The sequence below is a fragment of the Manis javanica genome, chromosome 2 (assembly GCF_040802235.1).
Source record: "Manis javanica isolate MJ-LG chromosome 2, MJ_LKY, whole genome shotgun sequence".
Classification (NCBI taxonomy): Eukaryota; Metazoa; Chordata; class Mammalia; order Pholidota; family Manidae; genus Manis; species Manis javanica.
The window spans coordinates 62828397-62847031 of NC_133157.1; the positions used below are offsets into that span (position 1 = coordinate 62828397).

The window sequence follows — 18635 nt, forward strand, 5'->3', positions numbered from 1 at the left end:
GCTTTTCTGTTTAATTGCAAGGAGAAAAAGTTTTCTGTTTTAATCATCTTCCTTAATCACCTTCCAATTATTAGAGTGAATAATTGGAGGCATTCTCTTCAATAAGATGTTCTCCTCTTAGAAACAGAAACTGTGGTCTCTGGGCAACTGTAATATCCAACTGGCCATTTGCACCTATTGGACAAAGATACCACCAGCCTGGACACAAGAATTGGCACTGAGCTGGAGCTAAGTCTACAGAACCAGTGATCTATTCAACAGAGTAGTTCTTCAATAGCAACGACCAACATTTATTAAATATTTACCTCTGCAGAGTACCGGAGAGGTGCTGGAGATACAAAATAAAGCAAATATCCAAGGATTTGATACCCTTTCCATCTATGAGAGCCAAGAGCCCTCTTCTAACTGTGCATTTGTAAATATATGCTGTTCCCTCCAAATGTTGAGTCTTACATTCAAGAGAAGGTATAGGAAATTTCTTTGTAGTTATTACAATAGCAACCTGACCTCCTAAAGATGAAAAAGAAAAATAACAACACATATACACAGAGCATGTTGTTACTGACCAAACCACCACACAGCTGGTTTTCCTTTCAAATTACGAGTTATGTGGACTTATGGGGTCTCATTTGGCAGTGGCTTTGAAAGCACCTGGTCATACTTGGCAGGAGTACTGCACTTGAAGTTCTAAAAGTTCTTCTGGTATCTTGTATTTGCTCATTGAGACAATGAGAAAAGTGTGGAAGAGGTCATTTTTTATCTACCTATGCTTACTTTTCTCATATTTAGACAAAAGTAACATTTATTTTCTTGTTTCCCATCTAGAATTTTCATTACTCTGTCTTTTGAACATTTTTCTTTCATCTAATGCATTCTGTTGCAAAGCAGACTAAACCCTTTGTTTAACACCGTGCTGAACAAGAGTCTTCTCATTGCCATGGAGCTGTGAGTTAATCCCCTCGCTCTGACCTGCTCAGAGCTGCCCAAGGAATGACATCATTACAAACTTCTTTTTTAATAGCAGAATTTTTGACATCAAATGTCTAAGACCACTCTAGATAAATTTTCTTCTGGATGGCATTTTTTTTTGTAAAGAGGATTTGGCAGAATGACACTTTTCTTCCTTCTCTCCCCATCACGTCAGATTTCTGAAATAGACAGACAACTGAGTCACAGCCAATTCTGCAGTCAAAATACTCCAAAAAACTCCAGCTTTTGGTTAAATGCATAATACTGCATAATTCATTTCTCTAACATATCCTCGATGTCCTCTCTTCTTTTCCACAGTGGTGAAATGTGATGCCCTGGGGCCTATTTCAGTATTTACCAGAAAAAATGCACTTCTCTGCGTTAGGCACTGATTACTTTGTTTCTTGACTTTCGGCTGACTCTACTACACCCATGTGGACAAACTTTCTTCCAGAGCCATCTATCCTTCCTATTTCCCATACTCACTCACTTACCATAATATGTATATGAGTCTTCTTTAAAAAGGCTTGGTGATCATTTCACCTACAACTGATTTCACAGCCCTCATTTTGTTGTGCTTTGTGGAGGCCTGGGCAATCATTTTGGGGACTTGGTCTTGCCCAACATGATAAATTATTTGCAGTTAATATTGACCCAGCCTATCGTAAGGAGAAAGAAACGCTGAGCCCTTCTAGGAGATGGACTCAGTGCTTTGACTGGTTTGGAATAGAGTCCTCAGATGGGCATGCAGCTCTTGGCCTGCTTTGGTCCTGCCCAGATGGACAGTGTTGCAATTACCCAAACTTCCCAGCGGCTGTTTCTTCATTACTGAAAGCTGGTCTTGATTGTCTCAGAAGCAGAATTCAATTTGCAGTTCCCCCAGTAACGTGCTGTGATTCATTCGGGGACAAATCTGGATTGAACTGAATCCAAGTGTCTCTTTTGTGAGACAGAAGGGAAGTATAAGTAGATACTATAGTCACCCAGATGAGTCAGCCAGGAATTCATGAAGTGATTCATAAATCGTTATAAAGACCACTAAAGTCTACTAAAATGGAGTGCTGTCTGGCTATACAAAGTGGGGTATTATCATTGGGGGGGTTTTTTTAGATGTTAAATCAGATGTGAAATCCTTAAAACTGTGCTTTTCTTTTTAGGCTTTGAAAAGGATTTCTTTTTTTCCCCTCTGCAGTTGGCCAACTGTTAAAGCCATTTTTTATTGATTAGTTTTCACAGATGAATTTTAAAACCACCACAGATGACACCCCACAATTTTGGGGGGGAATAAAAATACCTCCCCAAATCCACCATACACCAGTTTTTAATCCATTATTTCTCCTCCTTGGCAGAAAAGTCAATAATATTCTGTGTGAATACAACAAAACATGCTGTTCTGATGCATTCTTTCTTTGGGAGGTCTGTAACTCCCATGGAAAAGAGGCAAGAAAAATCTATCCAAAGTACCTATCAACCAACATTTCAACTAGTTGATCATGTAAACACCTTTTCTCAAAGTGTTAACCCCAAAACAGTGCTATGGCACACAGTCCCACATTACTTGCTAGGACTACTTGTATATACAGCACAGAAGAACAAAAGTAAGACATTTTATGACATGGGCAACACAGTCTTTTAGTAAATTTTGTTTGAAGAAATCCAATTGTTAGCTGACATACAAATACCTTGCTTAGACCTGTAAACTTGGGAAAATATACTGCCTGACAGGAGTTACCAAGCTGGAAAAACTAAACATATAAGCCCAGATTGGGCATGAGGAACCCTAGCAAATTCCCCAATGAGCAAGTTCCCTAAAGCAAATGGGAAACAGTCACATTGTAGGGTTTCTTAAAGGAAGTGGGTGACTGATAGGCTCATCCCCAGCAGCTGGTGACAAGGACCCAATCTCAGATGCCCCCGGAGTCTTCTCCCATCCTCCTTTGCTCCACTCCTTGCAGTGCTTTTCATCTCCACTAGACAGTGACTTCCCCCAGGGGATGAAGTGGTGACTGGAGAACTAGCTGTGTGTTTTTGGGCAAATCATTTCATGTCTTACAGGTCTACTTTATTTCATCCAAATAAGGTGGTTCCCCAGACCCTCAGCTAGAACATTCTCTGACTGCAGGCCTTTGTGAACTCAGGATTCTCCACTGGGAAACCCTGGACCAAGAAAAGAGACACTTACACAAGACCATGAATAAGTGCTCCTAGAACTAGAAAATTTTCCAGATGAATAAATGCCTTACTTTCTTTGAGCCTTGGCTTCCATACCTGAGTAGTCAAGGAGAAAAGAGACTGAAGATTTTTTATTTTAAGAACTTCATAAATAGCCTAATGCAATCTTACATAGCTTTTTTCAAGCCCTGGGTACATGTTAATGTCAGGGATACCTTAAATGTACATTGTGTTTTGAGCAATCATTCCATAAACATGTACAGATCATCTGAAAGGTGTCAGACATTCTTTGTTCGAAGTACTTAGATATCTCTGGCTTCCCAATTTAAAATTGTTCTTAATCTACCCCACCCCCTCACCTTCCATTCTCTATTTTCCTCCATGGTACTCATTTCCTCCAGCCCAATACAGTGTGCTTACTTAAATTGGTTCATTGTCTGCCTCCCTAAAATAAAATCCCACAGACAGGGATATGTGTCATGTGTTGCTCTATCCCTCCTGCTTAGAACAGTGCCATGCACTTGGTCAGCGCTCAGTAAACATATCTTGAATGAGTAAGTGAATATAGTATCTCAGATTTTATGATCCCCAGTAAGTTGAGGTTATCTTTATTTTACACTTGGCAATTGAGACTGGGAGGATTCAGAATTTATTCAAGATAACCCAACTAGTAAGGAACAGAGCCAGCATCCAAACCCAGGTGGGTCTGACTCTCGTCCATCTATCTTTGATGACATCCATCTGCTTCTCCTGCCATTTGCAGTCTTCTGCACATCAACCTCACCAGTTCTATGTGTCTCATTTGGGACCTACTCTTCTATGAAAAAATGTAATATTTAGTAGTACATTTACAGGAAAGATGACCCCTGTTTCTGGCCCACCTCATAGCGAGGCTGGAAAGCTCAGCGTGAACAGAGGGTGGGAGTAGGCCACAGAAGGGAAGGAGCGAAGCCAAGTAAATACTCCAAATAAACAGACATTTTCTAAGGTATGTATATAGACAAATATTTGCGGAAACCTTTTTGTTTCTGTTTTTTTCCAGAAGATCTCTTATGAGCTCTTTAAAATCTGCTTCCCTCCCCCCTGTTTTTCGGGGGGTGGAGGGGCAAATCATTGAACCTGCTCAGGGCTCATGGTGGGACTATGTAAACTGCTTGACTGAAAGAGTGGAAATGGTTGACTCAGTTCTCTGGTTTGCTTTTGTGTGATCTGTTTCTGGTAAGCAGTGTTGTTTTTCTTTTTAAATTCTAGTCTGTTGTGTGCTTATTTACATAACCATATTCTTTTGTTTCAAAGAAGTATAAAAGGCCAAAGAAGAGGCTGGTAAGCAATGTCGAATGAAATCAGTGAAATGTCAACTGCAGATTAGCAGCTGGGGGACAGAGCTGGAACTAGGAAGATTTCAGACATTCTGACTTCTGGCTTTTGACACTGTTGTTAACTCAGAATGAATTAGAGTGATGTCATCTTGTCCTGATGTAATAGGAAAAGAAGATATTCTGTAGGGGAAAAATTATAAACCCCTGCAGTTATACTCAGGATCAAAATTGTTGATTTTAGCATAAAAATTTTTTACTTCACCTTCTTTGGATTAAAAAAAATCCTTTCTGTTTTGGGCATAATATTCATATTCATTTTGGGGTGTTAAAAAAAACAGTTGGAAAATAAGTAAGGACACTAAGAAAATGGGATTCTGGGCCGCCCCTGCCCCCCAGCCTACCTTCAATAACAACAAGAACATTTTATGTTTTGCTTAGTGAACTTCTGTTTAAGTGTACATGTTTTTTGTTTGCTTCTTGCTTTTGGGGTGAATGGCCTCAAACTAAAGTTTCTTGAGTTCTTTTGGCTTTTAAAATCACGTTTCTGGCATCTTGCCCTGAGCTGTCCCTGATCAGTCTGGATGTTCCCGGGGTCTTGCCTCAGCCAGTGGGACTCTCATCCACCTTCCCTGCAACTCTCCTGCTCCCTCACCCCTGGCTTTTTGCTACTTCTACACTACTATGAGCTGGTTAACGAGTAACCAAGTATGTAAAGATTAAATTCAAGTTATTAGATTGTGAGGGATTTTTCAGTAACATACTGTGTGGTGTTTTCAGGCAGTAACGAACTTGATTCTATGTGCTGTACTTGAAAAGTAAGTGCATGTTTCCCTTCAGTTCTTACTCTGGACCCTTTAGTGTTGAATTCTTATTTATTTCCCTGTTTCCAGCAATTATCTCGATAATCGAGATCACATCTTGTCACTTTTCATCTTCTCTCTATACATGTAAAAGTTAAGACTTCTGTACCAAATCTTTCCTCTCCAAATCAAGGACTACTTTAGGTATACAGTTACTTCACTTAGAACAGTTTATATTTCCAATTTTTATTAATACTTTATGTGAAGTGATATATTGTATTTTGAAATTGTCTTAACTTTATGCTATATAGTCTCACTTATTTGAGTAACATGGAGAAAAATCCAGTCTGAATTAGCAAAAAGCAAATTGTAGAGTCAGTTGAAGCCTTCGTAGGTATTATTCTATCCCCCCAGATCTCTGAAATAAGCAGTGCTAAAACCTGGATGTATAAACTACCACATTTTTCTTGTTTGCTCTGTGTTGTTACCTGGTTAAGTACTATGTGGTGGCTGAGACAGCATGGCTGGAGTTTGGAACTTGTGAGAATGAATAGATGAGGATAGTTTATAATTATATACTCTCTAGATAGATAGGTACATAGACATACATAATTTATAAGCAGATATATAATTTATATATAGGTACAGAGTCTATTATACAGTTTACATTCCTGATGACTCCTAAAATACTCAAATGATTTCTGTCCTTTTAATCGAGTATTGCCTCCCTTTTTTTATAGCTGGTAATCATAACTCACCCTCTAGCCACATCATCCCAAATTATGAAACTATAAGGTTTTATATTGCTGACAGTCTTTGCCTCCTTTCCCTTCCAGTCCCCCTTTTCTGCATTTCATTAGTTGAGCCCTGGTTTTTGAGTCAGACTCACTGTGCTGCCAGCTGAGGGCTTGTGAAACAAAACTGCCCTCCACCAAGCCCCTGATCGCAGGCTCACACCTCCCAATCCTGAGATTCGCCCCATCCGCCCACCTCGGCCCCATCAGCCCTCAGCAAAGGGCAGGTGACTGAAGCACCAGATATCCAGCACATGTGGTATCTTTTATCGCTAAATGAAGAAATATAATCAGGAAGCCAATCAAAGGATCTTGCTGCTTTGCCCACGGAACAACCCCGAGGCGCCGATGACGGCTGTTCAGCAGTGACGTGGCTCGCCGTCCCGCTCGGCTCCGCCCCCTCCCTCCCCGGGGGCCCCAGCCCACGGGATTCGGCGCTCCGGGTGGGTGGGGGGTGGGGCACCCTGACTCTCAAGTCTGTTGTCCCACGGTTCTTTACCCCTCTCCCACTGCCTCAGAGCAGCTGTGAGACACACTACGGACATGTGCCCCCAAAAAATAGCCTCCATATGAGGAATCTTGGCATGTGAGTTTTTATTACATGTTCTCAGGGCAGTGCCAGAGTTCGTTTACTGTGTTTTACTCAAGACCATTCAGCACAGCTTTTCAGGCTAATTCCAATTAAGATGATGTGCTTGGAAAACAGATATTTACCCAACACAGGACACTCTGTTACTATTATCTTTCAGCAGAGTGGAGATACTTATCATTGATTAAGCAGGCATCCTACCCCGGAGAGGGTTTAAGCCTCCTCTGACTTCTCTTCTCCAGAGGTTAGCTAGTCCAAATCCTCCTTTCTTGCTTTCTGCATCACCTTCCTACATAGCCCTATCATACTTCAACAAGGCATCACATCCCACGGTTTCTAACTGCTGCAAAATAAATGCAGAATCTCTACCTTATTAAAGATTCTGGTTCAGAACATTGCCAGTTACTTTCCAAACTTGACTGGTTCCTCCTCCCTTTTTATCATCCATGGCTCTATACAAAAGTCCAGCCAAGTGAAGTGACTCATTCCTGTGCAATGTGATGTACACAAATGGTGACCTCTGAACATTAGCAAAAACAAAGCCTGTCTTTCTCCATAGTGTAAGAAACAGCTGACTGAAAGTTTTCAATTTACCGGGCCTTTTGGGAGAGACTAACAATTTATAGCTAATATTATTTTCCCTGACATTATCTTTCTGCTTCATTTTACTGCATTGACAGGTTCCAGCACCCTTGTGCCAATCTGCTACTGAACTGGCAAGCAGAGCATCATTTTGATAGTCTATGGACATTGCTAACCATTAACATTGTTCTTAAAAGTACACCTTCTCTTCAATATTAGCAAGTATAAAGTATCATTTAAAACCTAGTGATTCAGATCTTGCCAATTTTCCCTTACAATTAGAAGAGCAGTGGACAGTTACCCATTTTGTATCTCAGGTTAGTTGATGATGTCCTTTATTTAAACATTTGTGTGTCCTTCCTCAGAAACTACCAGTAGTCTCACTGTGACAGCAAATGACCCACATCATGTTCCTGTTATACCCCTGTCAATGTTCTTTGCCAAGCACAGAACCTAAGCAGATCTCTTGAGTTCTGGATTTTAAACCACACTTGACCTTTGAGGTTTAAATTAATGTATTCTTGGCAAAAGAAAGCATATTGTTTAAAGAGAATAGGATTAGAGAGGCTTATAATAAATACTTGTAACACTTTTTGGACCTCAGATATGTCTTACAGAACAAAATGTTTATAAGGTAAGTGTACATGAATCAGAAACATACGGATCAAATTTCCCCTAAAATGCAAACAGATATAAAAATTAGCAGAAAAGAGACCTGGCAAAAGATGTGCTTTACATCTCACCAAACTCAGACTACTTAAAATGCACTTTAAGAAGTTTGACAAACCCAAACTGTGACTAGATTTTCCCTTGATTGATCTCCTTTATTCCCTTAATATCTCAATTGAGAAGTCAGTGGTTAAAAACGGGAGAGAAAAGACTTAAAAGACATTTTTACAGGGCCTTTTGTCATGCTTTTATACAGCCAGAGGGGACATTAGCATTTGGCTTTGAAGAGTTTTGTCTTTGCTCCTGCTATTTTATGTCCCTCATGTTTCCTTTTGTAATTGTTTTCTCAGGTTTGCACCTTCTGCTCCATCTCCTCACCACATCAGCCCCCAGAGGGTTCCAGCTCCTTCTTCAGTGATGCAGAGAACACAGCCTCCCCATGCTCAACAGCCTCCAGTATCACACCTAAAGGCTTACCAGCCAGAAGCAAACTCTCCCTTTCAACCAAATGGAATCCATGTCCATGGTGAGTGAGGGGCTGTCAGTCCCTTGAGTTTGGAAAAGCAATGTTGTGCTGTTGCTTTTGATCAAGTGTCTTAGTCACTAGTTGTGGATTTCAGATGTACTGTTACACACCAGTCTTGGGCTTTTATGGCTTTCCTTTGAAATTTCACACTACGCAGCATGAAATCTTACAGTATTTTCCAGGCTTTGGCCCTTAGAGAGTATGGCTTATGACACCCCAAAGTGATGAGCCCAAGGTGATGATCCATTCATTGACCCAGCTCTTTAGCACCTCACAGATAGGCACTAACAGCAGCACCTCGTTTCCTAAACATTAAACAATCATGTAAAAGGAAAAGCAGGGGTCCTTTTGCCTGTGCCGGCCTCTCCTCTCACGGGCCTTGGCCCCCATTTCCATCGGCCTGCATTTTCTCCATCCTTCCAGGCCCAGATGAAGTGACACCTCCTCTCTGAAGCCATTCCCGATCTCCTCACTGGACTTAATCTCTCTCCTGGCTTTAAACTCTGATTGTGTATCACCTGTATCTCTTGATAGTAATTATGCTTCCTGAACCTTATAATTTACTTCCCTGTGAGTAAAATTCATCTTCACTCTTAATGTGTAAACTTCTTTCTGAAGTCAGAATAACCTGATCCATTTTTCTTTCTCTTGGAGAATTTAGCACAGTTCTTCACATGTTGTAAAGGCACTTAGATACTTGAAATGTGCACGGAGGAAAGGAAGACAAGAGAAATTATGATGGTTTTTAAAATCTGCAGATCTTGTGTTTGACTCAGAATAAACACAGAGAACTAAGTTTGGCTGAATTACTTTTGTTTATTTAAACTAATTTGGCTGGCTCAGGCAGCTATCCTAGTGAACATCCGTGGAAATTTGAGTTGTCAAATCATAGAGACTCAGACTCCAACAATCTAGAGCCTTCACCTCCTGGGGGCAGCCCGACCTTCCTCATAGCAGAAGGATTACTATCCACTTAGGCTGAGAGTTTAGCTCCTTCTGAAAAATATGAAGCTCCATCTGCTGCTTGCTCATTCCTGAATTTGCTCCCTATCAGTTATTTCTTATAGTTAATGGGTGGTGTCCCCAGACAAATCTAAATCAGTATTTGAGCTGAGTGTGAATAACTTCCCAAGATGGCAGAATCAGGAGGAACCAGGGAGCTAAGCTGGAAGAAGAATGTCAGAGGGATCTGGGCAGCCAAAAGGGATACACTGTGGACACAGTGGCAAACTGTAGGAAGGGAAAGACCTTGAAAAGCCCAGCCCACTGTCTCTGGCTCAAAGTTCCATCCACGTCTCCTCCTCTCCCCTGAGTGTCATCATACAAACCCTCTGTCCCCCAACAAAGCTCGAATTTCCACCATTCTTTGGCCTATAGTAATTTTTACCTTCTTCTATTGGTAAATTTCTTCTCAAGCTTTGGTTATCTATTTGTTCAACCAAGACATAGTTCTTGAATACTTACTGTGCGCAAAGCAATGTGTGTGTGTGAGAAAGTCGAACAGAGTACTCCCCCTTCTGAGGAGGAGCTCCTGAGCAGACGCGCTGTTGTCTAGTGTGCCAGAGGTCCTGGTGCCCTGTGCTCTGGAGCCGCCCTCCCCAGCAGGCAGGAGGTGGGCAGCGTGAGTGTAGGCTTCGCAGAACATAACAGGTCTGTGATCCTAAGACATTATTTTCACCCTTCACATTTTAACGTCGCTGAAATCTGAACCTATCTCAGTCAGCAGCATCACGTGATTGGTGATGATTTTTCTTGTACTGTATAGAATGATGGAGCGTTTCACAGACAGCGTTTTGTCATAGTTCCAATGAAATGCAGCATAACACACTTGGATTACAACTCTGAAACACATTTTAAAAATTCAAACGTTAACCTGTCTGTGTATAGAAAAAAATAATTGGAAGGAAATTAAACAAAATGCTAACGATTTTTTTTAAAATCACATTGGTGAAATAATGGGTGATTCCTTTTTTTTTTTTCTCTTCTGAAGAAATTTTAGAAGAGATTTTGGAATCAGACCAATTTGAAGGTAAATATTCTATTCAACTCTGTGGCCTGGACAAATTATTGAGCCTCTGTTCATATTCATTAGATGAGGGGGTTCTTACCTACCTTGTCTCATCAGTTGTTACAAGGCTTTGACAAGAAAAGCACCTGGCCATATAGACCTTAATTAATTTAATGCTCTTTTACTCCCTTCCTTTTCCTTATTAGACTCTTAGAAAATAGAAATAATGTTTTTAGCCTTAGGGCAAGCATAATACTTGATGCAAAGTAGGCATTTAGTAAATATTTCCTGAATAAGTGATTGACATTCTCATTCAACAAATGAGTAATGAAACCAGAGGACACAGAAAATAGGACTACCTTATCATTTTGCCCTACCTCTTGGCAAAAGACTCTTCTCCCACATTTCTCGTTTTTTGTTGAATAATGAATACAATGTCAACTTGAAATTGTTCCTTTTTCTTAATTTTCACTTTTTAATTGTTAAAAATTCCTATGGCCAGTGAGAAACTGCTAACAGCATCCCTAAAAATAAGTATATATGATAAGTCTTTCTGGAAGATACTAGCATACAGTCAAGTAAACTGGGAAATCATGGACATGGGCAAACAGCTGCTGTGGTGAGCTTGCCGAAGGAGCATCCATGAGTGAGGCGCTGGGCTATTGCTAGGAGTCAGGGATCCAGGGGCAGCCTGCCTCCCTCCTCCAAACCTTCTTTCTGAAAAGTTTTTCTGGGCCTTCCTAGGCTTCAACATTTCTCCTCGACTGCTCCTTACTCAAACTGATCTAACACTTTTTTCAAGTGTGTGAATTCCCAGGAGCAGAGACCTCAGTGACTTGCAGCTATAGGCCATGCCTGCCAGCTTCGGTGTGACTTGTTTGCTGGATGGCATTATACAGCATCTTGGTAACAGAACTTCACTGCCTAATAAAATGAGATTTTTAAAGCCCCAAGCTGTGCCAGAGGCTCTAACATGCTAGCTACAGTGAGTGAGTGTTCTCTCTGTTCAAGACGGTCACGGCTTTAACCGGCATCGTCACCCCTGTGCTCTCTGTACTCCCTGTGGTAGGTTGAGGTCGGAGAAAAATGTCATCAGTGTATTTTTAGAGATGGGAGCTGAGACATGGAAGAATATAAAATGCCTAAGCATTGCTGCCTTGGCAAAGGACACAGGCTTCTTTAACGAGATCCACGTTTCCAAGCCACATTCGTAGTCTATGCGTTTTTAAGACAAAGGTACACCAAAATAAATATGCCCCTCACCTTTCCGTGGGGAGGCAGGCTTACATGTAGGTGCTGATGCATTGCTGAGAGCCATGGTAAGTTACAACTCAGAGGGACTTCAGTCTTACAGGTGAAGAAGAAAATAAGTTCCATTGAGTTTTGTTCATGCCATATGAATTGATACAGAGCTTAGATGTGTGCTGAGTGTATTTATTTATTAAGAGGTGTTTTGTAAAAGGCATACTTTAGAAAGATAAATAGCACTACTTTTTCCAGTTCCTTCACCTAGTGAATGACCCACGACCAAGCCCGGTTTGTTTATTATGTATCCGCTTCATCCATTCACATCGCCTTCTTTAGTAAAGGTGGACAAGGTGTCATTTCTTTGACTAGTTGAATGTTGATAGCATTTAAGGGTCTGTTTGGGTGGCATCTCCAAGGCAACTTCTTAGTCTATTTTAGTCTTTTATTTTAGAAGTAAACATAAGGACAACGCTTTCCAATCATGTAAGCTTGTTCTTTGGTCTTTTCTTTCTCTTTAGGACCATTCTCTTGCCCAGGCAAGTTTCAGAATTTGGCTGGATTAGTTGCCTGAGAGTTGATATTTGTACATTTTGTTATGGTGCTAATGGATAACTTCTTTTTAAATGCCCTATTCACTCCAGGCTGTTAGAATGCCATGGGAATTCCTAGAAAAGCATTTTCACAACCTTCCCACTTCTGGACCCATCAAGGAGAAGCTAAGTTCTATTCAGCAAGTGCTTATTGGTCACTTGAGTAGGTGCCAGGCAAGCATGAATATTATTTAATCAGTGTACCTTGACATATGCAATAATAGAAGGTATCAGAGACATCTAGTTTATTCAGAGTGGTAACAGTCAGAGAAGGTTGTTAGAGGTAATTCTTGAGTAGAATTTAATTTGAAGATAAATAGTTCACTGAGCAGGCCCCGTGGGGAGAGTCGTCCCAGGCAGTGGGGGAGCCAAGCCCACAGGCAGGCACACAGATGGCAGCATGGCGTGTGCTGGGAGAGAGGAGCCGAAGGCAGCTTGGGTGCGGCTGAGGTGCCCAGGTTAAGCTGTGGCATAGAGCAGGAGGAGGCTGCGACAGCTTACAAAGAGTTGGGGGCATGCTAAGTGTCATGTCTCCAGATGAAGAAGCCAGCTTGGTATTTTAGGCAAGTCAGAGAGGGCATTGTGCAGAGCAGGGAAGGGAAGGTGGGAACATTACACCTGGACTGATGGGACGATCCTGGACCGCATGTGTAGAACATCTGCACAATAGAGACTTAAATAAACAGTCCCTTTACTCACATATGACTGGTAAATTGGGGGTTGAATCAGAATAATGTAGAATTGTATTTGTTCACTCAGTCTTTCCTAACCAAGAGGAGCTGGGATAGTAAGAGAAGAAGAAAATGGAAAGCTCTCAGCCTAGCCCTTTCACGTTGTTTTCGCAGGAGGTGAAATGAGTGTGGTGGCTGGGGCTCGGTCCCCAGGGGTGCCCCCGCCTTGCCAGGCCCCCAGCTGATGGCAGATCACCTTCTTTCCTGAGCACTGGTTCTGTCACCTGTTGTCTCCATTCCTGCGAGCCAACATTTCCCATCAACACCCTTGTGTATTTTTAATACCCGCTAAGGAGCCTCTAGCCGCATGGAGCTGGCTGCCCAAATTCCCACTTGATTATTTTGTTACTGTTGGAGTTTGAATGTTCATAGAGTTTGAGTGGTCTGTGCCAATCTTGGTTTTCTCAAAGAGTCTATTATTTGTTGTATGCATTTGTCCAGAGCACAAGACTCTTCAGGATCTGTTTGTCATGTTAGAGCAGCAGGCCCAGTGTATGGGTTTAGTCCTCTTGCAGGGATGTCTGACAGTAAGGGGGGTTGGGGGCAGGAGCTGCCCACAGAGCTGAATGTGTTGCCCCCTCCCGGATGTTTGCTTTGCTGTCTTTAATGGGTACCTTCCATCCTCCTAGCCACATATGGGTGCTGATCCTCTGCATAGCTTGTCCCAGTTTCAGACAGAGGGGAGAAAGAAGAGCGAAGGTCCAGTGCACCCAAGCTTGGTCAAATGGCTACTCTCACATGCAAGAGAGTCTGGGGAGAAGGATATTTCACTGCATTCCCATGATTAACAAAATTGAGGTTCTGTTAATGTTTAGTGGTTAGGCATACTGCAGGGTCTGCTAACTATGGGATGGTTTTCAAATCTGTAAAGTGGACCTGTCTCCCATATTCATTCACACACCGACTGCCTCTTGGGAGAGCCTACAGGCCTCTTTGTGAGGGGTCTGCCCCTTCCCCCATTCTCTTAAGTTTCTGTACTTTTCTGTGCTTGCTCTTATTTCTACCCCTCTGCAGTTGCCAGTTGCCAACACAAAGATTTCCATCATCCATGATCCAGTCATTAGATTTCATTAGGAAAACCCCCTGAAGCTGCCTTCACAGTTGGGGCCATCTGACATTAAGGCAGGCGTTGCGGGAAGTGGGAGCCTTCTCTGCTGGTCCTGGCTCCTGTGGTTCATGATTTAACGTGTGTCCTGCCCTGCAGTCTCTGAAGAGGCAGTCAGCTCCCAGACAATGGTGGCATTTTCCCATCTCAGTGTGGAGTGGTGAGCTTGTCAGCCCAGTTCAGACTGACTGCAGCAGGAAACCAAAGGTTTCCAGCCATCACCAGGCCTCCAAGAACAAAACATATTTTAAATGGCTTGTCCTACCAAACAGCTAAACCATCTTTCATGTTGAAGAAATCACAAAGCACTGGTACTTAAACGGAGTGAGGTGGCAGGTACAAGTTTAACGTCTTCCTCTGTCAATGGCTGTTTACTTACAGTGTGCAACGGTACTTTCCAGAAGAGTTCTATGGGTTACAGCCACGACTGAGCTCATTTCTGGGGGTTTGTAGTGTTAAACATTTAAAGGTTATTTTTTAAAGGCAAATTGTAGAGACAGTAAACATACTCTCCTCCCACAGGAAATGTAGTCACATCTGCATATGTGAAGTTGTGAAATAAAAAAGTAATAAGTCTAGAAACTGTACTGCTTAGAATTTAAGCATGTGTCACAACTTCCCTTGAAATCCCAGGAAGACAAGATTGATTGTAAATCAGCAGTGTAATAGACTTCACTGAGAAAGCTGTGACATATTCACAAGGCGAAGGAGCCAGGGCATGCACTTCATGGGATTCTGATGTGATCAGCTGATGTTATTTATCCTCAGCAGTCATAATCAGGAATAATTTGGGATATCAGCCATGATGTTATTAATGCTTATACAGTACTAGGGATTGGTGATTAGATCCAGAGAAAGTCTTAATTACTCTCATATACTTAATTACAACAAAATCACCCCAAGAGCAGTTTTACATAACTAGTACTTGATAAATTCTGACAGTGTGTTAATTCTATAAAACAAAAGTTAAATATAGGTGTGTATACAGGGTGCAGCCGTCATCTCACTGTGTCAGGTCATGTGGGAGGGGGTAAGACGGTTGCCATGATCAGGAGAGCTGTTCGCAGACTGATTCTGTGAGTGGCTGAACTGTGCATGACCTACATCTGTGACTAAGTGTCTGCACCCAAGTGCACACAGACACATGCACACACAGAGATGAAGCCAGTCTATCAGGACAGATATTAAAATGACTAAATTAACTATCACTAAATTGTAAGATTCCTCAGGACAAGAACTGTATCCTCCCAGCTCTACTGCACATATTAAGTGCTTAGTAAAAGTTTATTGAATAAACATGAATGAATAAAAGGAAGGCGAGAAGGCAGAGGGATTTTTTTTCGTGACTTCTGAGACTGACGGGGGGAGCCAGCCTGGGCCAGAGCTGCAACTTGGAGCCGTGTTTTCAGGGCCCTTCTCCTCCTTCGGGGCACTTCCCCCTCCTTCTTGCAGCCCTCCTGAGATCCTGGTCACCACCTGCCTGGGACGGCTCCCTAGAGGAAATAGATGTCTAAGGACTCACTTGTACATTAAGGTAAATTTAGCATAGTACTCCCTCTCACAAGTATTTGCACACTCAGTATCTTGTAGGGAAATGCTGAGCAGGGATGGCCTTGTGGGAAAGGTATTTGGAGGCATTCCCAGGGCCTGTAGATACAAATCCCTTGTTTCCATAAATTCGTCACCATTTTCAAAGCATTCACAGTGACTAGCTTACAGACCCCCAAACTCATTATGTTTTCTCAGAAGAGGAGAGCACCAGGAGAGGAAATTGAGACTTGCCCAAGGTGATATGGGAAGAGAAACAGTGAGCTGTAGAAAAAAGTCCCTTTTTGAAAAATACTTTGGAGTCAGGCACATCTAATCTTATAATCAAGTAATGCCATGTCCTGAATCTCAGCCTCTGACTCTTCACAGGGAGCTATTGATCCCTCTCTTTCAGAGTTGGTGTAAGAATGAGACAAAATGCCTAGTCACGGTAGATGCTCACTTAATTAGAGCTAATATTTTGTTGTATTTTTCTTTGTGTACCAGATACTGGGTGCTCTGGATACATCCATTCATGTTGTTAATCCTCACAATAACATTAATAAAAGCATTAATATACTGCAGCCTCCCAGGTCACACTAAGAGATTAAGCACCTCTCCACGAGTCACATGTCTAGTGAATGTCAGTACTGGGACTCATGACCCTGGTTTCTGGCCAGTCACTTCATCTCATGTCTTTGCACACTGATTGCTTGAAACGTTTCTTTTTTTTCCTGTGTCAGTCAATGTGATGAATGCTTAGGTGCCCTTTTTCATTATCCTCATAACAACACCATACAGAAGGCATTGTTTTACTCCCTCTTTATAGATAAGGAATTTGAATCACTGAAATGTTAAGTAATTTGCCCAAGATTTCTTAATCTTCAAAGGTGGAGTTGGAAACTTGATTCCCAGGACCATTTGACCACGTCTGTGCTCTTGAGGAGTGGATGTGCTGCCATTGTCTGGGTGGGGAGGGAGAACTCATGCTCGTACTGCCTGCAGCTACCCACAGCAAGTGTGTGTGTGTGTGTGTGCACGCGCATGTGAGTGTGTGCACGTGCGTGTGTGCACATCCACTCATCAGCTGTGTTTGCTCAAGCTCATGCTGGGGGTAACTATTCGGAAGCCTGATTACTAAGTTACAAACCAGGGTTACTAGATTTTTAGCATAGTCCTTAAATGCAGTTTAAAAATTCTTAATTGACTTCTTAAATTAGAAAAGAAAAAATTTACCTGTCCATTTTTTAAGTTGCTTAGAGTACTTAAGCTTATATGTTTTCAGTTGCTTCCTAGCCTTACACCCATCTCAATTGCACTACCCTAAGGTAATGCCTATTAGGATTAGTGAGTATTCTTTTAGACTGTTTAAAATGTTCATGAAATATATGTGTGTTTATGTACTTGCATATACATATATATATATATATGTGTGTGTGTGTGTGTGTACATGCACACATGGCCTGTTATAAAAAGACTTCACATTTTGCATTTTATTTTATGACTTACATTTTTTTAATTTAACAAAGTACATACTTTTGCTTACTAGTTCAATGTATATAGAAATGATTCCTATTTTTTTTAATTGTGTAATACTTATAGGAACACGTCATCATTTTTTCATGATTCCCCCATTGAATTTGTATTTTTTCATTTTTTGCTTTTATTAACAAAGCTATATTAAGTCTTCTCGTGTATATATGTGCATTTACACAAACACTAACACATACATATATATCTCTTTGCATATTTTCTTTAGGAAATAAGAGAAATTGGTGGCTTAATGGGTAAACACATTTTCAAATTGGATAGGTACCATCATATATTAGAATCTTCACAAAGGATATGACAGATTAGATTTGCACCAGCAGTGCATTAGAGGGCCTGTTTCCCCACACTAGGTTTTCCTTTGGTCACTATTGTAGTTGAGCATCTTTTCATATTTTTGTTGAGCTCTAAATACAGTTTAGTTATAATAGGGATTAAATAACAGAAAATAATACTTGGGTGTTTATATTATGTATCAAGTAGTTTGCTGCTCTTTCTCCCTGCCAGTCAAGTGTGTCATTTGCAGTATGGCAGTTTGTTTCTTAATTGGAACTCAAAAATTTATTGACAACAAAGAAAATATCTAGAGAACTTCTGTTTCATTGACTACTATGACTTCCCTGTAAGTTAACCTAAAAACACCTATAGAAAAGTGTTTAAAGAACATTATTACAGATTTAGTGCTGTTTTTTCATTCTTTGGGGAAATTATCAACAGTTTTTCCAAAAGCAAATGTTCAGTCTTATATCTCAAACTCATGAATTTTAGCCTGTAATGAGTAGAGCTTTTAAAAAGTTAAATATTTTCTTACAACTCTTTGAGGGGCTGCTCAGTTGGACTCATCAGGATTGAACATATTAATGGAAATCTGTGTCTTGTAATTCTTGTATTTTTAGTTGGAATTTTCCTGGTAAATATGATAAGCAATTGGTTTAGAAGAAAAAATGTGAATAGCTTTGGGTGGAGTTTCCTTAAAATAAAGAGGAAAAAAACCCACACATAACACATCAGGAACATCTGGGTTTCTGATAACAGGGCCACTGTGTTAATAAAACAGAATAACAATAAAACACTAGAACTGGCTTAATCTGTGCACATTCAGATCATCTGGGTTCAGAACATGTAGCAAAACAATGCCAGTTCCCTTAGAATTTCTAGTTGGTTTACTTACAATTGTGAGTGCTCTTTCTGATTACAGAAATTTTCCCTCTCCAACCAGATTGTTCTGACTAAACTCCCCATTTCATTCTTTTACAAGGTCTGTAAGAACCAGACCTTATAAGATGCAACTCTATTGAAGTACAAGCATGCAGGCATTTTCCTAGATCATTCAAGTGTAACAACCAGCCCCTCCCCTTCTACATTCCTCCACCAAAACCAATCTCATATCACACATCGCAAAGTAAAACCTTAACTTTAAGCTCTTAAATTTCTTCATCATTATAGCAGGATGACTCA

General features: G+C 41.0%; 1 protein-coding gene across 6 annotated transcripts in view; it reads left to right on the top strand.

Moving 5' to 3' along the window:
* GLIS3 (GLIS family zinc finger 3) overlaps positions 1 to 18635 on the top strand; it is a 441081-nt gene that overhangs the window by 405371 nt on the left and 17075 nt on the right. For all 6 annotated transcript variants that reach the window (XM_037019030.2, XM_037019028.2, XM_037019031.2 and 3 more), the window contains one exon: positions 8245 to 8420. In XM_037019030.2, coding sequence (XP_036874925.1) covers positions 8245 to 8420 — 176 coding nt within the window. The remainder of the gene's footprint in view (positions 1 to 8244; positions 8421 to 18635) is intronic.